The sequence below is a fragment of the Crinia signifera genome, chromosome 19 (assembly GCF_055691185.1).
Source record: "Crinia signifera chromosome 19, ASM5569118v1, whole genome shotgun sequence".
Lineage (NCBI taxonomy): Eukaryota > Metazoa > Chordata > Amphibia > Anura > Myobatrachidae > Crinia > Crinia signifera.
In genome coordinates, this window is record NC_139226.1 from 9,344,905 (window position 1) to 9,369,214 (window position 24,310).

The 24,310-nt window shown below is 46.5% G+C and overlaps 1 protein-coding gene across 2 annotated transcripts; it reads right to left on the reverse strand.

Annotated features, from left to right (window-relative positions):
- Positions 1-885: 885 nt before the first annotated feature.
- On the reverse strand, positions 886-22,610 carry KIRREL2 (kirre like nephrin family adhesion molecule 2). 2 transcript variants are annotated; one of them, XM_083162001.1, is made up of 15 exons: positions 22,251-22,610; positions 8,716-8,865; positions 8,389-8,538; positions 7,735-7,892; positions 7,454-7,604; positions 7,254-7,359; positions 6,426-6,571; positions 6,022-6,149; positions 5,728-5,854; positions 5,517-5,617; positions 5,122-5,320; positions 4,827-4,931; positions 4,431-4,528; positions 3,681-3,746; positions 886-3,014 (listed from the first exon to the last, which is right to left on the reverse strand). In XM_083162001.1, exons 1-15 carry the CDS (start codon positions 22,303-22,305, stop codon positions 2,592-2,594), a joined length of 2,163 nt encoding a protein of 720 aa, XP_083018127.1. In that variant the 5' UTR covers positions 22,306-22,610; the 3' UTR covers positions 886-2,591. The 2 variants fall into 2 exon arrangements, with proteins under 2 accessions (XP_083018127.1, XP_083018126.1); XM_083162000.1 differs by having other exon boundaries at positions 886-3,017.
- Positions 22,611-24,310: the final 1,700 nt, after the last annotated feature.

Sequence of the window (24,310 nt, forward strand, 5' to 3'; positions counted from 1 at the left end):
GTGTGCATGGGTGTGACTGTGAATAGTATAGGTATGCATACAGGTGTTTGACTATGTATATACAGTATGTGAGTAAATGTATGAATATGTGTGACTGTATATATGTATGGTTTTATGTATGTATATTGTGCACAGTTAGACACATGCAGACAGGCTGACGAGGACTGGGGGATGGTGTGCGGTGGTGGGCAACAGAAATCCTAGTTTCGGCTACTGCCTTGATGGCTAACCTTGACTCCAGATGTTTTTAAACTACACATCCCAGCATGCTCTGCTTAAGCTTTTCTATTTGGCCATGCTGTCCCAATTTCAGCTGTGAATAAATGCTGTGCGCATGAGCACAGCATCTATTCCGGGAGACAGAGGGGCTGTCAGTAGATCTTGGGTCACTTATGCTATGTATATGTAGTTGTGTGTGTGTGTGTGTGTGTGTGTGTGGGGGGGGGGGGGGGGGTGTACTACCATCCTTGTCGCCTCCGGGCACCTGGTATGAACTTACGCTACTGATCACTACTACCACCGCCGCAGATTGCTCGGTCACTCCCACTTGCTGCAGTAAACATGTTGTTTGATATACAGTATAGCAAGCGGTAAATAATTGAAATCCCATAACCACCCAGGATGCAGGCACAGGTGACTGCCGGCGGTGAGAAAACCACCGGGACCTTCTCAAGACTGCAGGGGCTAATAAGAGGTAATGGTAAGTACTTTTCTTGGCTTGTGCTTCATAATGCACAGTAATTTTCTGTATTAGAGAACCCCTTAAAATAATGTCACATGTATTGGGACCCGTTATTGAGACCGCACCCTCACCAAGCCATCGCCCACTCAGAACACGCTCGGAACATCTTTAGAACATCACTTTGAGCTACTGACCAATGAAAAGACAGCATGGTTTATGTGCCATTTATGTGTTTTAATTATTAAATATAAATATCTTTCATAACTGTACAAATAAAAAAACAATCTTCTTCGCATCTCGTAATACACGCTCATGGTAAATAAGTGACCTATGATACAATGTGGAGACATTTACAAAACTTTCTGTACAAATAATGAAAATAAAATAATAATTATAGTAATTAAGGCCGGAAAATGTATTAGAGAAAAAAGCATCATAACATTACTGAGGCTCCAGGTAAGTGCGGTACGTAGACTTCCTTTTCTAGAACCCGGTAAAGCGTCACATGACGTTTTCTAGAACCTGATGTCTACAGATTTTTTCTCGCTGCATAGACGTGTTAGGGATTCGGTTCACAGATTAACAATCACAGAACCCAATAATGAAGATAATATTGGAAACCGCCATTATCTTAAAGCGCGCCCGGAGTGGAGGAAGGCATTTTGTGGCCTCAACCAACAATCTGGAGAATACAAACTGTGACATTCGGCAGGTGCAGCCTGCCAAAATGGCTGCCTTCCCTGGGGTTCTGCTCAAAGGCAAAATAACTCAAAATGGTTCCCTTGCTTTTTATGCAAAACATTTCTGTTTTGTATATTATCAAAAGTAATTTATAGAACTACTTAGGGATATGTTTACTAAAGATCGATTTCAATTTGTTTTGTGATTTCTGGTCGATTTTGGGGAGGGGTTGATTTTTTAAGTGTATTTGCAGTTAATTTTACGGGAACTGACAAAAATGACTTTACACTACTAAAAATCGATCTTTAATAAAGAAATATATATATATATATATATATATATATATAGTAGATAATATATATACAATACTGTATATATTCTGTGGATGAATTCCAGCGATTTACACTTATCTAGAGCCGGCGGACTGTTTGTATCCATGTCTTATATAGACTACATAATAAATTTATATCATTAACCTTTAGCATTATACCCAATGAAAAGATTTGCTTTTTAATTCCATATTTGGAAGCCGGTTCCCATAGTACAGGGTGACCCATCTTACAGCCTGCCCTGGCATTCTGAAGGGTTAATAAATAACAGGCAGGGTGCAAATGAATTGTTCCAAAACTGCCCTACTAAAATCAACTCGCCCTCTTAATCACACAGTGCTCAAGAAAGCAACTCTATTTAACATATATACAGGATTTCCTTAACATACGTGTTCAGTTCCTAAGATATTTATACTGTACATTTGTAGCAAAAATAATATATCTGCAAAAAAAAAAAAATCCTAAACGAAACCTGCAGTACATGAAGGAGCCACAGCAGGGCGCTGTTTCTCCATAACCCAGCAGGGTCACTTATGTTTGGTTATTATGACCTCATTCGTGCTGATCCATGCGGATTTCCTGATGCAGCTCAACAACTGAGCTGGTTTAATACTATATATTTACTAGAATGTAAGGCGCCTCGCACAGTCAGAGTGTCAATTCCGTTGCGCACATTCTCTTGTCCGGAAACTGTGTAGATCTGTCGTGTTTTGCTTTGTTCAGGGAATCCGTGTTCTTCAGTGTACCCTGGGTGTAAAAGGTTGCTCAGTGCAGGTTTGAAATGTCAACAGGAAGACGTAAGGCGCCATTTTGCCCCAACTGAAGCACAAGATGGCCGACAGTCCGACTTTTCTCCCCACAAGTTCCTAGTTAGTCCGGTAGGAAAAATTAAACCAGGCTCACACGTGAGTTTGCATACGCTGTTGTGCGGGTCTGCCATAGTCGCAGTGTGTAGAGAGAGAGGCGTAGGACAGGCGCGATAGTGTCGGCCCTGACTCCAGAGTTTCAAAACGTTCCGGGCGGACGTAACTGCAAAAGGCCCTGGCATAAGGTGCTGAATGAATGCCGGGTCCCGGGGGCGCGTTACATGGGCCTTGCGGTATGTGGACTCGTTCACTCCCTTGGCGTGGGGTAGTGGCGTATCTGTGGGCATAGTCATACAGCTTTGGAGCTCCTGGTAAGGCTGGTGTGGGGCAGAGGGGTGAGATATTGGTAGGGGCGGAATACAGCGGGCGTGGAGGAGAAGAGAACTCTGGGTAAGCCACCGTCGTTGGACGTGAGTCTTCGTGAGCGCGGACTTTGTAGTAACCGTTGGTGGGGTCCTGCTGGGAAACAATTAAGGTACGATTAATACAATATTAAAGTATAAACCTAATCCTGGATCAATTGGACCTAATTGGTATTTTTACTTAATTGCGGGTTTTTAGACATGGAGATGTTGCCTGTGTCAACCAAACAGATTCCTACTGTTATCTTCAAGAAGGTGCAAGACAAATAAATTAAAAGTAGAATCTGATTGGTTGTTATTGGCAATATCTCCACGTACCTTAGTAAATACATCCCTTATTCTCCATACTTCCAGCTATCTTCACCCTACAGAGACAAAGGGCGGTATTCAATCTGAAATTCCGACTGTCGGAACGTCCTGACAGTCGGAATACTGGGCCATTTTCACACAGCACGACTGTATCTCGATAGCTGAAATTCAATTTTTCCGTCTGTCAACTGTCAAAAAAAGTGGGCGTGTCGGCGGAAATGGCCGCAGATTGTCACAAATGGACGTGGATTCCAAAATCCGCCACCGTTTCCGACAAAACAGATCCGACTTGTTTTAAAGTTGCATGTGTTTTGTCGGATTCTGCCTTCAATGCTATTGGAAACGGCAGCATTGAATAAGCGGCAACCGCTATTTCCCCTGTGGGAAATAGTGTCCGGCATTGAATACCCTCCAATGGATGCTGGGACAGCAGAGATAGTAGAGGGCGTACCTGAGCCTCGTCCGGGATGTCGCTGTGTTCTGTCTGTGATGTTCCACGGGATTCGGTGTCTGTGTGCTACATAAATAAAACAAACATGTTAATTCCAAGTATTCACTAAGATAGAATTATTCCCCCTTCTAACATGACAGAGAACCCTCTAGGCCTGATTCAGACACGGTCGCAACTTTGATGGTGACGCAACTGAGCACTTATCGGCAGACTGCACATGCGTCTTGGCTACAGTGCGCATGTGCCAAGGTATCTGTGCAATGCCGCTCGTAGTGAGGAATCATTTGTAGTGTTATTGGCAGGAAATTCGTCATCACCGCTAATGAAGCGCCTCGGAGCGCGACTGAGATTTCGTAACAACAACAAAACATGATGCCAGCTCCCGCGGCCATTCTGTGCTGTCATAAAGGCACCCAGGGAGTTAATGTTCCTCACATTCGCTGTGTGGTTGCGATGACGTACGGGGTTGCTGAGCATGTTGCGATGGTTTGGGTGGGTGTCTACAGTATGTTCACTTCTGGGCAGCTGCAGTTCTGCCAAGATCACTGCTGCACCAGCATTGCATCTGAATCAGGCTCTCATAGTGGTCGGAGAGATACGGACCATTCTATACTGTGCGTGTGCCAGCATGTACAGGGACACACACACATGAAGATTCACCAGAGGCAGCTGCATATGTAGTTGGGGGGAGACGAGTATTTCTATTTTCTAAAATTGTTTTTCCTGGAAATCTGTTCTCTAGACACTCACCAATGGTTCCTTGAGATCCTCCTCGGAATCGCTGGGGTGTCGGTCGCTGTGTTCACTGCCTGAAACTTCCACTGCTAGAATCTGGGTGTCTTTCACATCTGTAGAGGGTGAGAAATAAGCGGAACCGATAAGGACCAAGCGGAGGTCGTCGAAGACCAAAGTCCATCTAGAGCTTATTAATGGTCCGTAGAGGCCTACAGTGAGCAGCAATAATACAGGACACAGAAACCATAGACAAAGAAATACAGAAACTTGGTCCCCAATGGGAAGACAGGCAGATAAATCGCCAATAATGGACATCCCAGTTTGACAGGCGAAAACCCAGACGTTTTGGGGCCAAATCCCGGGATCCCGATTCACACTCATCGTCCACAAAGACACGCAAGCCGTCCTTACCTTTCCGAGGCCGCCGGCAGCAGAGTACGCAGATTGTAACCAGCACAAAGAGACAAAGCGTTCCTAAGCCCAGAGCGATCATCAGAAGCATCAGAGGCAAGGCGGCTACAAGAGAACACAGAACAATCAGACATTGTTCTGAAGGACAGTCATCGAACACTGGTTGTGGAATGGAGAAAAATAATTAGTTGACAAGAGATGCGCTGGGAAGCTGCAATTGTATCCCATCCGTAGATTATCTATAGTTGTACCGGGAACAAAGATGGTGGCAGTGTAAGGTTACGAGGGAGCTCACCTTGCTGTCTCAGAGAGATGATCGCAGAGTCCTCTCCAAACTGATTGACGGCGGTGCAATTAAACTGCGTGGTGTAATCGGGCGGCTCCGTCCCATCGATGACGAGCAAGGAAACGGCACCGCTCTCTGTCAAACGTGTCTCGATTGAAAAACGCCCCAACGTTCCTTCGTCCAAGCTGTACTTGTCCCACGACCAAACCTATGGAACAACAAGCATAGAAGCTATCTAAACAAAATGGTCTAGGACTGGGCAGTACTTATTCCAACACCACCTCTGATCATTCCAAGCTAACTGGGGAAGGCATGAGCGTTCTAAAAGCTGCATCGCCATGGTCCACAAGGACACAAATACATGACGGATAGAAGAAACCCAGGCCATCGCCCGCCATACTTACAATTCTTTCTGGGACTGGTATGGCCTCCACCAGGCATTCCAGCCGTGCTTTTCCTCCGAGAATGCTCTCGTAGTTTAATTCACTTGAGATGATCGGTGGCCCTAAAAACAAGGACCCAAAGTCAGCACAGGACTTGAGAACTATCCCGAACAATATCCTCCAGAAATCCCTGCTGAGGAGATCCCTACTCCACTTCCCGCTGCCCGCTTACCTCTCACAGTCAGCATAACTTCTCTTTCCATGGTCCCGATACGAGGCACGATGGCTTTGCACACGTAGGTTCCGGTATCCTCCCGAGTCACCTTGGTTAGCGACAGAGTGTTTCCGTTACTTAACACCTGGAAGACATGAGGAAACCAATCGTTAGGCTCAGAGCCATAGGGTGATAATGACCACCTATAACACGCACCAGCACCTCCAAATCAAACCCCATTCCTCTTGTGGTGCGATGTGGTCAATTAACCACCTGCATCTAGATTTCTGTGCACTCTAAGTTTAAAATCACCTCTGAGGATCCTTTCTTGTTCCAGAATTGGGTTGGGGTGGGATTTCCGGTCCAGCCACAGAAGAAGGAAGCGTCTCCGCCCACATCAATGGTCATAGGACGAGGCTCTGTTAAGAGGCGAGGCCCAACTGTGGAAGACAAAACTCACAGGTGAGATCGATCAAACTCAGCAAACAGGTCCCACCACGGTATTAGTATCTACACGTGGGCAGCCGGGGCTCAGGAAGGAGGTAAATATATTCTGCTGGGACCCCACAAACCTGACTGTGTAGCCAGTGATTGAGGACTATATCATGGACCCAACTCTATAGCATGCTTTTTTAACAATTATACCCAAATATTTAACTTATACCAGTGTGGTATAGTCAGCGGCTATCTGGTGCCATGCGAAACTTAACACTTACATAAGACGTTCACTGCAGTGCTCACGTTGGTGCTCCCTACGCTGTTAGAGACCTCGCACGAGACGGGAGCTGTGAAAAAGGTGTGGTCCACCGCCACATGGTAGCGATCCTCTGAGACAGAAAGAGGTACACCGCCCTTTGCCCAGCTGTAGAAAGAAATGTATAGGGACTGACAATTCCACCTTTGAACAGCCCTGAACTACCCCCATTGCCAGACAGGGTGTTAAAAGGGCATTCAACGTTAAACAACACTTTATTTTAGAGATGTGCAGGCTCTGATTTACTCTGATTTCAAAGCAGGATCTTATTGGCTATCCCAAATCACATGACAGTTGTTGACAGTTGATAGCCAATTAGATCCTGCTTTGAAATCAGAGCCTGCACATCTCTACTTTATTTAGATAGTAAATATCTCCATGCAACTTGTACTTTCATTTGTGCATTTCAGGCATTTATTAATATTAAATTTAAAGCCCTCTTCTCTTCACATGTCACTCACAGCTCTCCCATACTCACACACTCAGCGACCACCATCATCCACATACTCATCTCCATCTTTGGCCACCAGTCCCCAGTAGTACGTTGATCACGTCCTAACTACTTACATCTAAGCTGTAATGTGTATTGCATTGTGGCCCTCTCTTTACCTGTACTCTATTTTTGCCATTTATTTATTGTAATGCTAAGTTTTGTATCCCTGTACTGTTCCATTGTATGGAGCTGCAAAACACTTGTGGAGCCTTATAAATAAAATATAATAACAATAAACAGGAAGCAAAGTGCACTTCTGCTATCCTAAGACAAGTCACCTGATGATGGAAAACTCACCGATAACTCGTCACCTCTGGGTTGGAAACGGCACTGCACAGGAAGGTGACGGAACCGCCTTCCGAGACTGTGGGAGGATCCACCGAGAGCGTCACTTTGGGGGCATCTGTAACAGGGCAAGGGGTCCAGGTTAGGAAAAGACCAATAATATGCAAAAAGGGTGGGTGTGGCAAATTCGTGGAGTTATCATTGTCACTCACACTGCACGCTCAGTGTCACCGATCTCTCCCGCCCCTCAGGTAGCGCCGAGTTCCTGACCCAACACGTGTAGCTGGATCCGGCATCGGCAAAACTCGGTGTGATCAAGAGACTGCTGACAGCGTCTTCGCTCTTTCCATCCGACAGCAGCTGCTGCATGGGACAGTCAGATAAAGAGACAGAGAGTCAGACGGTGAGAGACAAATCCTGCACCGGAAGAGCCAGTAGGACGCTAAATACAGAGGGGGGGGGGGGGGGGGGGGCGCACAGTTTGGAGCCTGACCTTGGAGTAAATCGCCCAGTCCAGATGTTTGCCCTCACGGTACCACGTGATCTCAGCCGCCGGTTTTGCTGCAGGCGCTAGGCAGGTCAAGTTGTATGGGGTGTCCAGCAAGACATTAAATACAGGAGCCCCACGAATCAAAGGTTCTCCAGGAGGAACTAGAAGAGGAAAAGAGAGCGTCAGAGAGGCGGCCTGAAGGAAATATACCTCAGTACAGTTCATTTATGTTACAACCAATCAGCAGCTAGCTTTTATCTGACTAGTTATATCATGAAAACAGGCACCTGACTGGTTTATATATTACAATGGAACAGCAGCTCTGTTAGTGGCCACATTAATTATCCACTTATTTTCATCATGAAGCAGGAGCAGCAGGGTCACCATCAAGGGGGGCACACGGCCTCGACTCTAGGGGGGCAGTACCTCTATTGTTGCTAGCTATTTTTCAGATGGCCTTGAGGAAAGTTCTTTTTGAAAATGGCGCTGTCTGCAAGCCAATTGGAGCTTGTGGACAGGCAGCCAGGAGCCTCCGCAGTGGACACTGCCTATTTTACCAGTCCTGGAACCCCACAATTTCCGATGGCAGCCCATTCCCAGACATATTGCACCTGAAAAGCCTGATCTTGAAATATTGTAGTGTCACCCGCTACTCACCCAGCACGGTCAGGTGAGCCCGCTGCGACCTCAGCGCCGCCTGAGTAGCCTGGCACTCGTAAATGGCGTCGTCGTTCAGCTCAACGTCTTCTATGTGCAGATTGTGCTCTCCTGATGCGTGGTCTCCTATGATGGAGTAACGGGACCAGCCTACAGTACAAACCACAGGCTGCTTAGAACACACAACACGTATGTAAACGGTACACACCAACAACAACATCTTCAGACTCCATTCTCCACAGGTGTTAACTCAGCATTCAGTCGCTAACCTATGGAACCATGCAACACGGCACCTGGCGGTGGTACCATAGAGGAGAGAGGTTTTACCTGGAAGATCTCGCTCTGCTCCCAATGCCAGCCCGTCCATAGTCCACTGGACCACCCCTCGATAGCCGATCACCACACAGGGGAGTGTCACCGACTTCCCAGCTACGATCACCTGATCTGAGGGCTGCTGAGCAAAATGAGCCCCGAAACCTGCAAGGGAAGAGAAGATGATTGAGTATCACGTCCGGTGAGTGAGTGAGGTCATTAATCATTCTTCGTTTTCTGGCTGCCACAGAGGGACCATGTGTTTCTAAAGTCTCTGTCACCGGGCAAAGCTACCAAACTTCACGGCAATGAAACGGAGCACAAGTTATTTATAGGAGAGCTACGGCAAAAAACAAACATAGTGGATTGTGATTTCCACCCCCTAAAAAAACTAATTTTCACATAGCTATTATGAAGATAAAAATATTGTTTAATGTTGACCAGACATTCCCCTGCATAACTGGTAAAAAGGCAGCTGGTGGGATGGGATATGACAAAGGTTGAGGAGCTGAGACTGCAGTCATTTGAGCTGCTGTGAAAGCTGAGAGGGGCCACCTTCCCTGCCACAGTTACATGTGTTATATACAGGAGTGTAGCTATCATAGGTGCAGAGGGTACAGCTGCTATGGGGCCCAGAGCTGAGAGGGGCCACCTTCCCTATCACAGTTACATGTGTTATATACAGGGGTGTAGCTACCATAGGTGCAGGGAGTGCAGCTGAGAGGGGCCACCTTCCCTGTCACAGTTACATGTGTTATATACAGGGGTGTAACTACCATAGGTGCAGGGGTGCAGCTGCTATGGGGCCAGAGCTGAGAGGGGCCACCTTCCCTGTCACAGTTACATATGTTATATACAGGGGTGTAACTACCATAGGTGCAGGGGTGCAGCTGCTATGGGGCCAGAGCTGAGAGGGGCCACCTTCCCTGTCACAGTTACATGTGTTATATACAGGGGTGTAACTACCATAGGTGCAGGGGTGCAGCTGCTATGGGGCCAGAGCTGAGAGGGGCCACCTTCCCTGTCACAGTTACATATGTTATATACAGGGGTGTAACTACCATAGGTGCAGGGGTGCAGCTGCTATGGGGCCAGAGCTGAGAGGGGCCACCTTTCCTGTCACAGTTACATGTGTTATATTCAGGGGTGTAACTACCATAGGTGCAGGGAGTGCAGCTGCTATGGGGCCCAGAACTGAGAGGGGCCACCTTCCCTGTCACAGTTACATGTGTTATATACAGGGGTGTAGCTACCATAGGTGCAGGGAGTGCAGCTGCTATGGGGCCCTGAGCTGAGAGGGGCCACCTTCCCTGTCACAGTTACATGTTATATACAGGGTGTAGCTACCATAGATACAGGGGGTGCAGCTGCTATGGGGCCAGAGCTGAGAGGGGCCACCTTCCCTGTCACAGTTACATGTGTTATATACAGGGTGTAACTACCATAGGTGCAGGGGGTGCAGCTGCTTTGGGGCCCAGAGCTGAGAGGGGCCACCTTCCCTGTCACAGTCACATGTGTTATATACAGGGGTGTAGCTACCATAGGTGCAGGGAGTGCAGCTGCTATGGGGCCCAGAGCTGAGAGGGGCCACCTTCCCTGTCAGTTACATGTGTTATATACAGGGGTGTAGCTACCATATGTGCAGGGAGTGCAGCTGCTATGGACCCAGAGCTGAGAGGGGCCACCTTCCCTGTCACAGGTACATGTGTTATATACAGGGGTGTAACTACCATAGGTGCAGGGGGTGCAGCTGCTATGGGGCCCAGATCTGAGAGGGGCCACCTTCCCTGTCACAGTTACATGTGTTATATACAGGGGTGTAGCTACCATAGGTGCAGGGAGTGCAGCTGCTATGGGTCCCAGAGCTGAGAGGGGCCACCTTCCCTGTCACAGTTACATGTGTTATATACAGGGGTGTAGCTACCATAGTTGCAGGGAGTGCAGCTGCTATGGGGCCCAGAGCTGTGAGGGGCCACCTTCCCTGTCACAGTTACATGTGTTATATACAGGGTGTAACTTCCATAGGTGCAGGGAGTGCAGCTGCTATGGGGCCCAGAGCTGAGAGGGGCCACCTTCCCGGTCACAGTTACATGTGTTATATACAGGGTGTAACTACCATAGGTGCAGGGAGTGCAGCTGCTATGGGGCCCAGAGCTGAGAGGGGCAACCTTCCCTGTCACAGTTACATGTGTTATATACAGGGGTGTAGCTACCATAGGTGCAGGGGGTGCAGCTGCTATGGGGCCCAGATCGGAGAGGGGCCACCTTCCCTGTCACAGTTACATGTGTTATATACAGGGTGTAACTACCATAGGTGCAGGGAGTACAGCTGCTAAGGGGCCCAGAGCTGAGAGGGGCCACCTTCCCTGTCACAGTTACATGTGTTATATACAGGGGTGTAGCTACCATAGGTGCAGGGAGTACAGCTGCTATGGGGCCCAGAGCTGAGAGGGGCCACCTTCCCTGTCACAGTTACATGTGTTATATACAGGGAGTAACTACCATAGGTGCAGGGGGTGCAGCTGCTATGGGGCCAGAGCTGAGAGGGGCCACCTTCCCTGTCACAGTTACATGTGTTATATACAGGGTGTAACTACCATAGGTGCAGGGAGTACAGCTGCTATGGGGCCCAGAGCTGAGAGGGGCCACCTTCCCTGTCACAGTTATATGTGTTATATACAGGGTGTAGCTACCATAGGTGCAGGGAGTACAGCTGCTATGGGGCCCAGAGCTGAGAGGGGCCACCTTCCCTGTCACAGTTATATGTGTTATATACAGGGTGTAGCTACCATAGGTGCAGGGAGTGCGGCTGCTATGGGCCCAGAGCTGAGAGGGGCCACCTTCCCTGTCACAGTTACATGTGTTATATACAGGGGTGTAGCTACCATAGGTGCAGGGAGTACGGCTGCTATGGGGCCCAGAGCTGAGAGGGACAACCTTCCCTGTCACAGTTACATGTGTTATATACAGGGAGTAACTACCATAGGTGCAGGGGGTGCAGCTGCTATGGGGCCAGAGCTGAGAGGGGCCACCTTCCCTGTCACAGTTACATGTGTTATATACAGGGGTGTAACTACCATAGGTGCAGGGGGTGCAGCTGCTATGGGGCCCAGAGCTGAAAGGGGCCACCTTCCCTGTCACAGTTACATGTGTTATATACAGGGGTGTAACTACCATAGGTGCAGGGGGTGCAGCTGCTATGGGCCCAGAGCTGAGAGGGGCCACCTTCCCTGTCACAGATACATGTGTTATATTCAGGGGTGTAGCTGCTGTGGGTATATATATATAGATAGATAGATAGATAGAGATAAGAAAAACAAGACGCAGTCACAGTATAATATCTGTATTAGGGACGATGGTGTCTAATGTCACCGTAGCTGCTGTTATGGTTATATCCCCCACTTCCGACCTATCCGCTCTGTAAATCACCCAGACCCGGGCTCTGGAATTTCTCAGACACAGGAAAACTAACATTTCGTTATTTCCCACAACTTGAATTATTCTAAAGACATTTCATGGACTTTCTCATAGACCTGGTTACATTAAGCAAGAAGCTAATTTCCGGGGAAACCAGGGACATGTATATTGTGGGGTACAGCGGGGATGAGCAGGGTAGTCTGAAGGGACATGCAGCCACTGGCTATCTATCTAGGTATGGTGGGACTACAACTCCCACTTGTAGGCGATATGCAACTCTAGCTGCAGGATTGCTGGAAATTGTAGTTCTCCTACAGCTGGAGGACCCCAGGTAGCTAACTTCTTGTAGAACGTACAGGAGAGAACGATTTCAGCTGCCCACAAATGTTGTGGAAATACAATTCACCAAAAAGACAAAATCCAACCTCCAATTTTATAATTTAGAACCCAGATTGCCGTCAGATGACAGGTGCTAATCCCTTGTTTCCTTCAGTTACTGTATCATTAGGTTCCTAGCTGTGCATCCCCAGGTGTTATATGCAGAGACCTTATTAGATAAACTGTGTAACAGCTCCGGAATATTTGTACAACTGCTGCTGTTAGCATCTGCAGCCAAAGGAACCAGAGGGAACGTGTTGCAATTATGTTTGATCCAGTCTGGTCTCTCTCTCTCTATTAAGTTAAAAGCCCATCAACTTGACGGCTTCTGTAACGTACTTTCACTTTGAGCTGTGACAGTTTTTACTTTCACTTTGAGCTGTTTTTATCCCACAAACTCTCCACCCCTCCCCCAGTCCCTATCTGCTCCCACCTCTAATCTCTGTCCTCACAGCTCCCTCTCTCCATATCCAGAAAGTTGGACACAGATCAGTGTCCCTGCAAAAATTGCTCTCACTTTCTTTTATGACATCTTTTAGCACACAAAGGAGTAAACTGGTCCATCCAGTGACCTCTGGTGGTCCCGGGCGGGACACCACACAGATCTGTATAACACAGGAGACAGATTCTGGGGGAGCCCTGCGCAACTGCACATCCCGCCGCACCGACGGGAAAGTCCAGACAGACTTTTGCATCGATCTAAAACTTTCATGTCGATCTAAAATCTGTCGACTATTTTGTGGCATCTAACTAGACGCGGTTTGAGCGAGAGTGGTTGACCACGCCAAAAGACGCTCAACTATACCGGAACCGAAACACTGACGGGCATCACCGATTTACCCATACAATGTGGATTGGGTGATTGCAAAAGTCCATCTCGTCATCATTAGCATATTAATTATTAATGAAAACAAATCTAGTGATTAGCGAATTACATACTGGGCAGAATTTACCCCAACTTGCTGTCCCCATATGATTTATGTCCCTCCCACCCCACTACATATAAGACAATCTCCGTCATCTATCTAAAGAATGAATGCGCCGCTCTCGGTGGGTGTTTGTCTCTTTGTCTTTCGGGCTGTCTCTTAAGCCCCTTCCTGTCCCCTGAGTGGCTTTAACAGATTTTTAAAAGCTGTTTTTCTAGAGTTAATCCACTTTCCCTCTTTTCATGCTTTCTGCGCCTTTGTGTACACTGACAGCATGGAACTTGGTGGGGGTGAATGAGCACCAGGGGAAGGGGGGGAAGTGGGGGCTCATGCCCTAATCTGGTGCTTTGCAGAGAAAAGACCCATGGGGTGACAAAACAGGGGGGGTTTAACCCCAAAACTACTGGAAAGAAGTTCAAATACTTTAATTATTACCCCTAATACGGTGGCAGATTCACCACAAGCTGCTCCGCGCAGGTGACAATGCGTTCAGTGTGAGTGCTAGCTCTGTGGTATTTCTAACCCCCACCTCCCCTCTTGTCCAATAACCAACCAGCCTGTGGGGGGTTGAGCTGTGTTAAGTGGAAGTTAATGCACCATATGGTGTGTTCAGGAGACAGTTTGCCCTGTGTTCTCTGTGATAAGTTTATTGGAGCGTGTGGGATCCTATTCACTGATATGGCGCTGGGGTCGTCATGGGCCTTCCCTCAGCACACTGACAGGGGGGGGAGGCTGTGTGTGAGAACTGAGGCAGAGAGCGTGTAAGGGGTCCGTGTACCCCATGTAATACACCAGCAATGCACAACAAAAGACAGCTTCTGTCCCCCATAAGCAACCCACATAAATATATATATATATTTATATATACTGTATATATAAAAAACACCATAACGTGATTGCTTGGGGATGGGACATAAACATGAAAAGCATTTACGTTTCTTATACATCGGTATCTTCCAACCTCGTTCCCCAAGGCGCACCAACAGTCCAGGTAGTAAGGATAGCCGTGCTTGAGCAAAGGCCTTTTAATTAGCGCCTCAGTTAGTTTGAAATAACCATATATGTGCTCTAGCACTGATGTCCTGAAATCCTGTGAACGGGATACATACCGATGACCGGTGGTTGGTATGTTGGCATTCATAGTACCAACAGAGGTCTGGTAAGTTTACTTATGCTCCCCCTGCCCCCATAACCCCACCTCCTGCGCAGCCTGAATTGAACCCTTCCTGCTAGTGCCTAACCCTAGTGCCTAGTGGGGCAGCATGGATGGTGTAATGGTTAGCATTACTGCCTCACAGCACTGGGGTCATGGGTTCCATTCCCACCATGGCCCTAACTGTGTGGAGTTTGTATGTTCTCCCCGTACTTGCGTGGGTTTCCTCCGGGTACTTCAGTTTCCTCCTGCAATCCAAAAATATACTGGTAGGGTAACTGGCTCCCTACAAATTAACCATAGAATGTCTGTCTGTGCGTGTACATGTGGTAGGTAATATAGATTGTAGGTTGTAGGGCAGGGACTCATACGAATGTTCAAATATTCTCTGTAAAGCGCTGCGGAATATGTGTGCGATATATAAATAACGTAATAATAATCTCTGTACATCGCTGCGGAATATGTGTGCGCTATATAAATAACTGGTAATAGTCTCTGTACAGCGCTGCGGAATATGTGTGCACTATATAATAACTGGTAATATTAGTCTCTGTACAGCGCTGCGGAATATGTGTGCGATATATAAATAACGTAATAATAATCTCTGTACATCGCTGCGGAATATGTGTGCGCTATATAAATAACTGGTAATAGTCTCTGTACAGCGCTGCGGAATATGTGTGCGATATATAAATAACGTAATAATAATCTCTGTACATCGCTGCGGAATATGTGTGCGCTATATAAATAACTGGTAATAATAGTCTCTGTACAGCGCTGCGGAATATGTGTGCGCTATATAAATAACTGGTAATAATAGTCTCTGTACAGCGCTGCGGAATATGTGTGCGCTATATAAATAACTGGTAATAATAGTCTCTGTACAACGCTGCGGAATATGTGTGCGCTATATAATAACTGGTAATAATAGTCTTTGTACAGCGCTGCGGAATATGTGTGCGCTATATAATAACTGGTAATAATATTCTCTGTACAGCGCTGCGGAATATGTGTGCACTATATAATAACTGGTAATAATAGTCTCTGTACAGCGCTGCGGAATATGTGTGCGCTATATAAATAACTGGTAATAATAGTCTCTGTACAGCACTGCGGAATATGTGTGCGATATATAAATAACGTAATAATAATCTCTGTACATCGCTGCGGAATATGTGTGCGCTATATAAATAACTGGTAATAATAGTCTCTGTACAGCGCTGCGGAATATGTGTGCGCTATATAAATAACTGGTAATAATAGTCTCTGTACAGCGCTGCGGAATATGTGTGCGCTATATAAATAACTGGTAATAATAGTCTCTACAACGCTGCGGAATATGTGTGCGCTATATAATAACTGGTAATAATAATCTCTGTACAGCGCTGCGGAATATGTGTGCGCTATATAATAACTGGTAATAGTAGTCTCTGTACAGCGCTGCGGAATATGTGTGCGCTATATAATAACTGGTATTAATAGTCTCTGTACAGCGCTGTGGAATATGTGTGCGCTATATAATAACTGGTAATAATAGTCTCTGTACAGAGCTGCGGAATATGTGTGCGCTATATAAATAACTGGTAATAATAGTCTCTGTACAGCGCTGCGGAATATGTGTGCGCTATATAATAACTGGTAATAATATTCTCTGTACAGCGCTGTGGAATATGTGTGCGCTATATAATAACTGGTAATAATAGTCTCTGTACAGCGCTGTGGAATATGTGTGCGCTATATAAATAACTGGTAATAATATTCTCAGCACAGGGCTCCGGAATATGTGTGCGCTATATAATAACTGGTAATATTCTCTATACAGCGCTGCGGAATATGTGTGCGCTATATAATAACTGGTAATAATATTCTCTGTACAGCGCTGCGGAATATGTGTGCGCTATATAAATAACTGGTAATAATATTCTCTGTACAGCGCTGCGGAATATGTGTGCGCTATATAATAACTGGTAATAATATTGTCTGTACAGCGCTGCGGAATATGTATGCGCTATATAATAACTGGTAATAATAATCTCTGTACAGCGCTGCGGACTATGTGTGCGCTATATAATAACTGGTAATAATATTCTCTGTACAGCGTTGTAGAATATGTGTGCGCTATATAATAACCCGTAATAATATTCTCTGTACAGCGCTGTGGAATATGTGTGCGCTATATAATAACTGGTAATAATATTCTCTGTACAGCGCTGCGGAATATGTGTGCGCTATATAATAACTGGTAATAATAATCTCTGTACAGCGCTGCGAAATATGTATGCACTATATAAGAAACTTTTATAAATAAATAATGAAGTCACCTGCGGCTTAGCGCGGAAATCCTTAAATCTGGACAGTTAGGTGCATTGAGGACCCTGTTTGTGAACCTTATTGGCACATATCTCTCTCTCTCTCTCTATATATATATATATAATATACTGTAACTCTAATGTGTGATTCAGATCCACTGGGCAGGCATCAGGAGAACCCGCTCTCTGTGCTGTATATGTCAGTGTATATCAGTATATCATCCAGGGAGATAACGTCTTCCGCCTGTGGAATCATATTCAAGACGAAATGATCTGTGTAGGACACAAATTACCCTTCCCACATTACATTATGTTTATGCAAACTTCTTGCAAGTGACTCAACCTAAGTAGATAATAATTGCTCAGTGATTACAATAAGCAACGTTTTATTATCTTGCGCCCCAGTCTGTGCTAATTGCTGCACGCTACCTAACGATCGCGTTGTGTCTACGCAGCTTCTTCATCATTTTGTGTTTGTAAAGTGTGACCCACACAACATGGTTACAAGTGTTACCCATCAAATATGATATATGACACTGATAGCCATGGCGGCTCTGACATAATGGGGTGACATCGTCCCCCCCGGTATTTCTGTCCTGGAAATTTCATTATCAGGCAGTGCGGAGCTGAAAGAACTGACACCGTCCTTTTTTCCTGACACTATTAGACTACAAACGTGCAAAATAGGCAAATGCGAAGCAAAAAGCCACCGGCAAAATGGCGGAGCAGGGGCGGGACTGTAGCGCTGGATACTTTAAATATCCTGCCGATGGCACATCCAGAAAATGGGAGCAACATTTATTAATAATAATTATTTTTATTATGTGGCGCTCTTTCTCCAGTAGGACTCAAGGCGTTTAACAGATATAATGAATGTAATACGGTACAGGAACAATGAAGTAAAGAAGAGTTTTTCATAAACTATACTTAAAAGAATTAAGGAAATGCTTCAGTAAACAGGAAAGTCTTGAGCCTGTTTTTAAAGGATTAAAGAGTGGCCTGTTCCACCGCCCAAACAGCTATCAGCGGCTGCATAGCGAGCGTGATTGCAGGACTTGTTCTGCACATGTGCAGAGCAGACTCTGAGAACGGGCAGAGGATCCACCATTAGGTTTGTACATAAACCACACGGGCACTTACAAATCCGACTCAACAGCATCTAAAAAATCTAAAATTTCACATATTTAGAAGTGCTGAGAGTTTTATTATACAAAAACGTCTATTTTTAGATTTAGTGCGGGGGACACAAATGGTACATCTAAGGTGCCACATATGATGTCATAATGTTCGGGTAACGGGACCCTTACATCAACAATTCTGCGTGTTGGGATGTCTGTGAAAAAAAAAAATTGACCAATGTCTGTTTTTCGCCAATCCAAAAAGTGATAGGAATCAGTAAATCAGATTGTTGGGTTCTACCGACCAATCGGGGTGACGTGCATTGCTAGTTTATGGCAACAATCAGCCGATTCGCAGATCATTACCAGCAATAGACACTATTACACTTTCATGATTTTGCAGGGTTGATGCTTGCTTGAATATGACCTGAGAACCGCTGCCAAATACATGGATTGGAGAAACGATAAATCGGGGGGAAATAAATGAACAATCTGCAAATCGTTGTTTTTTGTGATTGCTGACCGTTGTTTTTTGTGATGCCCATTACCTATATGCAGGCTTATGAATCTGCTCCCCTGTACCCCCCCCCATGTCTTTTTTAATTCATGCCTCCTTAACATCTCAAGCCCCTCAAGAGACAATAACTCTCACCGCAGAATGAGATGCTTCTCTAATGAGATCTTGAAGAGAAGCCTCATAGACCCCCACCCCCCCACTTACACCCATCTTTCTCCTTATCTCTCCATTCAGGGCTGTGATGCTCAAAGGGATTATTGCGCTGCTCAATGTGGACTCAAGTGGTTACACTTAAAGGGAATCTAGCATTATAATAGCGAGTCAATGGGATTTTAGTTAGTTCTCCCATTCCGCCAATGTGAAAAAAAAAACCTAGAACCTTTATTAAAAGGCTGCAGAACACGATTCACCATTAGACTCGGGAGAGGGGGCAAGAGGGCAAGCCCCTTATATCAGGTAGTTATTGGAACTGGCAGTGTAAGTCGGAGCGGGGAGGGAGCGAATCGCCCACGTAACACATTTCCTTCAATGTAATCCGTGCTTCACTTAAACCTGCGCACATTTTTATTTTTATAATTAGAGCCAGGGATTTTTTTTCTTTCTTTTTTTTTTTTCTTTCCCTATCAGCGGCAATGGGTTGCCATGAGGAGATACTGCTTCGCCTCTGACCCACTATAGATTATGTGTGAAGCTCTCACATAATAAATAATTACACTGGCACCGTTATAAGATCATGCGTCGTCCTTGGAAATCTTCCCTCCAATACATCATCAGCGCAATTAGTGTGTAAGGGAGCAGGACCTCCATCAAAGTCAATCATTGTCTTCCACCGCTGATTGACAGCTGGGTCCCCTGAGAAGGCACATCTGATTCAGTCACGCAGAACGCGTTTCGTGTTTGTGCGTGTATATATATATATATGTGTGTGTGTGTGTGTGTGTGCGTGCTCATAGATGGACAAACCTTAAACCCCCCTCAACCATTAAGTAATACATATAGTATCGTGCGCAGTACCTCTCTGTCAATCTGCAGTCATTTGTGGAATTGGAGCTGCCATGTCTGTTACTGTGTCACAGAATGGCGCCTCTAGTGGTCACATGATTATAAATGGAGGCAGAGCGCTTTACCAGCGACGCCAGTATCCCTTTTCTACAGCAGGATATGCGAGGTGTGCTTTAAAAGCCACCCGTCCTACGATCGCCGCAGATAGACTAGGCATGTCGTACTGATCAGAACTCGGAAGCAGCTGAGATGGGACAGAAACCTGACTGGCTCATGAGTGGCTCCCATTCCCAAATCCGCATAGGTTTTTATGAGTGGGTCCCCTCTGAAACTGCCCCCCGGCAAGGAAGTCCAGGTCATTTTGTACTTACTGGCAGGGCAGTAGAGAGTCTGGATGGGCCCAGGTACTTTTCTGGGGGTGTGGCCTAATTTCAGGAAGTGTGGCAATGCCACCTTAGGAGAAAATATATAGAAAAAAAGCAGTTTAAGGGGATATAACTGACATTGGAATCCATTTCCTAAGCCTCGGAGAGAGATAAAGTGGAGAGAGGTAAAATACCAATCAACCTATGTTCCCCTTACTGTCATTTTTCAAACACAGCCTGTGACATGGCAGTTAGGAGCTGATTGGCTGGTACTTTATCCCTCGCCAAGGCTTAGTAAATAGACCCGAATGTCTCTACCAATAACCTATAAAGGCCGCAGGCAACCTAGTCAGACACCAGTCAGACACCAGTCAGACCCACATAGATAGGCCCGTCAGACACAGCCATGTTACCGGAGACAATGGGTGCCATTGTGAGTGGCACAGAATTCCCATGAGACCAGACTGCTCCATGAGGTGATAAGCCTGGCAGGGCCCCCCCTTCCCCACATACCTGAGTCCCAGCAGACCTTGTTATCAGCTCCCTCCTCTCCTCACCTCATATCAGGACCCCCATAAGATGAAAGCCGGGTCCTGGGCCTGCCTGTTATCTTGTCTGGTGTCCCTGCCAGACTGACAGACAGACATTTCTGCAATGTGACCCTTTGGCCTCACTATCTCCTTGCTGATGATGTGCCAGGAACCTGAGAGGTCTCCAGCCAAGACACCAGGGGGAAGGGGACAAGTGATAGGGTATAGTGGGGGGCGGCATTAACCCTCCGAACGCCAAATACCTGGGCGGACTAATGCCTTTTCGCTTATTGTGCAGTCCTGTGTCCTTGTAACAACGTGGCCATGCAGTAGTTTCTGTGAGCCATGGTGGGACTATACCTCCCATCAGGCCAGTCATCTAGGTGGATGGGAGAATTAATCCGGGGGAAATTAAACTGTGTGGATGATCTCCATATGGAACACATCGTACCATGTTCATACAGTGTTAAATCACATTTCCATTAACAATAGATAGTATGCAGCACTACAGAGCATGTTTGACTAATATATATATGCGAGCAGGGCCCTCCTACCTGTGACTGTCTGTAAATACCCTGTTTGTTGTATCACTGTCTCCTTTGTAAAGCGCAACGGAATCTGCTGCTATATAAGAAACTGTTAATTAATAAATAAATATATATCATCATGTATATCTATCTAGCTATCTATATATGTCTAGTGTCCGTGAGTCTCCGAAACACTGCCATCTGCTGGCAGAGATTGAAACTACATCTCTCTCTCACACATGCACAAACACAGAAGGTAGCAGACTAGCTTTCGAAGCTTTTGCTTTAAGCGGGCTTACTAGTATAAATATATATATATATATATACATATATGGCGTATACCTCTGAATATTGGTTTTACATTTATATATCTCATTAAAGCACAATGCACCCTTTCCACCTGCTTCGGTAACTTGTACCTCTGTAGGTTTTGTGGAACTACATGTCCCAGCCTCCCCCGGCATCCGCTGGGACTTGCAGTCCCCCAGCAGCATCCGAGACACAGTCTCCCCCCCCCCCCCCCCCCCGTCCTGTGGATCCCCCAGACCAGCCAGCTGAATGCAGCAGCAGCAGTGTGGGGGTCAGCGCTGCATGTGTACAGCCCCCTGCATACTGCACCAACTCCATTGTACACCACAGGCTGCATCCACCAGGGAATTCTACAGCCTGGCATGGGGGGGAACTGGGCACACACACAGAGGGCCTAGGCAGAGCGCTGTACACCCCCCCTAGCAGCAATGGGGCACTGCCAGGGGACCGCCTGTCACCCAACTACACAAGTGTGCGAGTAATGGAAAGTGCAATTCCTGCAGGAGCCGGCAGCATGGTGTAATCACTGCAGATAAACTTGGCAGGTGAATGTGGCGCTCATTAGACTTGTATTATTAGTACACACCAGCCCCATCCACAGGGACAACCCCCAGAATAGAACCATCAGTGCAAGAATTATAACCCTGCAATTAAACCAAAGAGAGGTGCTTCATGGCAGCCCCCCACAAATGCAGGTTACACAATTCACAGCATTAAACAATCCCAGTCACCCCCTTCTGCCCTGTGTCTGCCTGCATGGGGTATGGGCAGCAGCATACAAGCACATTGCACACCATTGTCTCCCACTGCACAATTCACCAGGTGTATAACATACCAATATCATATATTACAATATAATAATACTAGCCAATCAGCAAGCCCCGGCCCCTCTGCTGGCACCGACAAGGGTGCTGCTCATTTATAATGGACCTTTGCAGTAACTTTCACACCTCCAATGCCATCATCACCCCTCATGGGCACATGGCAGTAGAAACTTACTTTGATCCAGTACGGACAAGACCAGGGTGTATAGAGCCAGCTGCTGTATCCCCATCCTCCCGGGCGCCTGGGGTCCGCTGGCTGCTGCACAGATGCGCTCCGGACTTGCGCCTTGGTGCAGAGATGCGCCTTGGTGCAGTGCTGAGTAGGTCCCGGGTGCTGCTGCTGAGCTGGAGCTGGAGCGGGTCCCTTTCCCCCGGCACAGGCTGCACTCACTCTCCCCCTTGTGTCAGTGGCTGCAGCAGAGTTGTAGCGTGGTCCTGATGCTGCTGCTGCGGTTCCTCTGCATCCTCTCCTCCTCTCCCCAGTCTCCTGACTCCCTCTCTCTGCAGTGGATTTAGCGAGAGGCTATTCCCTCCTCTCCTCACTACCTATTGGAGAGAAAGTTCATCCTGCTCTAGAATAAGAGGAGCCTCTCCAGCTCCCTCCCTCCCTGTGAGTGTCTCCCCCTCCCCTCTACTCCAGAGCCCCCCTCCCCTCTCCTCACAGCCAACTTAGCGCATCCTCCAGATGGGAGAAGAGTTTGCAGAACATTTATTGCAGTTCAGTTTAATGGTTTCCTGGATAAGCTGTAACTAAACTGGGGAACTGGCTCAGATCATCGCCCAGACATCTACTCCACTCACACATTCATTCATTCCTTCCTTCATTCGTTTATTAATTCCCTCCTTCATTCATTCATTACTTCATGCATTATGTATCTCCTGGCATGGGAAGGGTTAAAGTGAAAATATTTCAAGTTACTGTCTCTGCTGGGAATTGGGAGAACATCCGGAGGGTCTGGGGACATGGGGACACAGCGTAACCGTAACGACCATCAGTTATTATTATAATTTATATATCTGGCGCCACAAGGGTTCCGCAGCGCCTAACAATGCATGAATGAGCAAATACAAGAAAACAATGAGTTACAGTACAAGGCAATATAGGACCAGTACGTGTTAAATAAATATAGCAGCATTAGCGGTGGTTCCGGATGATCGGTCGACAGCAAAAGGTCAACATGCTCTAGGTCAACAATGGCAGAAGTCGACAAGCAAAAGGTTGACATGAGTTTAAGAAAGGTACAATGTGTCAAAAACAGCATAACACTAATTGCGGGGTCCATGTCGACACATGTCGGCATTGACACAACGGGGTGAATTTGCGAAGATGGGAGTTCTACTGAAGACGGGGCGTTGCCCCTAGCAACCCATCTTATTCCACCTATTCTCTTTTTGAAGGTGCTAAATAAATAAGTAGAATCTGATTGGTCGCTGGGGGTTAGGGTTAAACTCTCTGGCGTTGACTTTTTTGCTTGTGTCGACCGTTTGTCACTGTTGACTTATTAACTGTCTACCTAGACAATGCAGACCTTTCAATATACACATGATGCCCCCATATTCCGCTGCGTTGTACAGAGAATGTCGTCATTCATTCGCATCTGTCCCTACGCCGGTGGAGCTGGCAATCTAAATTCCCAAGTGTGTTCAAAGCCGAGGTCCATTTCCTTGTATATTTTGGGCAGCACGGTTGGCGTACTGGTCAGCATTACAGCCCTGCAGTTCTAAGCCCATGAGCTCAATTTCTGACCTAGGGTCTAATGCTGTGTGGGGTTTGTATGTTCTCTCTGCGCTCTAAAAACAGATAGTTAAGTTAACTGGCTTCAGAATTAATTGTGTACGTGTCCGTGTGATAAGGAATACAGCGGCCTATTTACTAAGCCTTGGAGAGTGATAAAATGGAGAGAGATAAAGTAGCAGCCAATCAGCTGTATTACAGACTGTGTATGGCTGGTACTTATCTCTATCCAAGACTGTTGGGCAAAAAGCATCTGTAAAGCGCTGCGGAATATGTGTGCGCTATATAATAACTGGTAATAATAGTCTCTGTACAGCGCTGCGGAATATGTGTGCTCTATATAATAACTGGTAATAATAGTCTCTGTACAGCGCTGCGGAATATGTGTGCTCTATATAATAACTGGTAATAATATTCTCTGTACAGCGCTGTGGAATATGTGTGCGCTATATAATAACTGGTAATAATAGTCTCTGTACAGCGCTGCGGAATATGTGTGC

Coding starts and splice junctions, on each gene's coding strand:
- KIRREL2 (XM_083162000.1), bottom strand. CDS start 22,305: ATGGGGATACAGCAGCTGGCTCTATACACCCTGGTCTTGTCCGTACTG. Junction 7,605..7,734: donor ACTGGGCGATTTACTCCAAG/GTCAGGCTCCAA, acceptor TGTCCCATGCAG/CAGCTGCTGTCGGATGGAAA. Junction 4,529..4,826: donor CTGCCGGCGGCCTCGGAAAG/GTAAGGACGGCT, acceptor CACCCTCTACAG/ATGTGAAAGACACCCAGATT.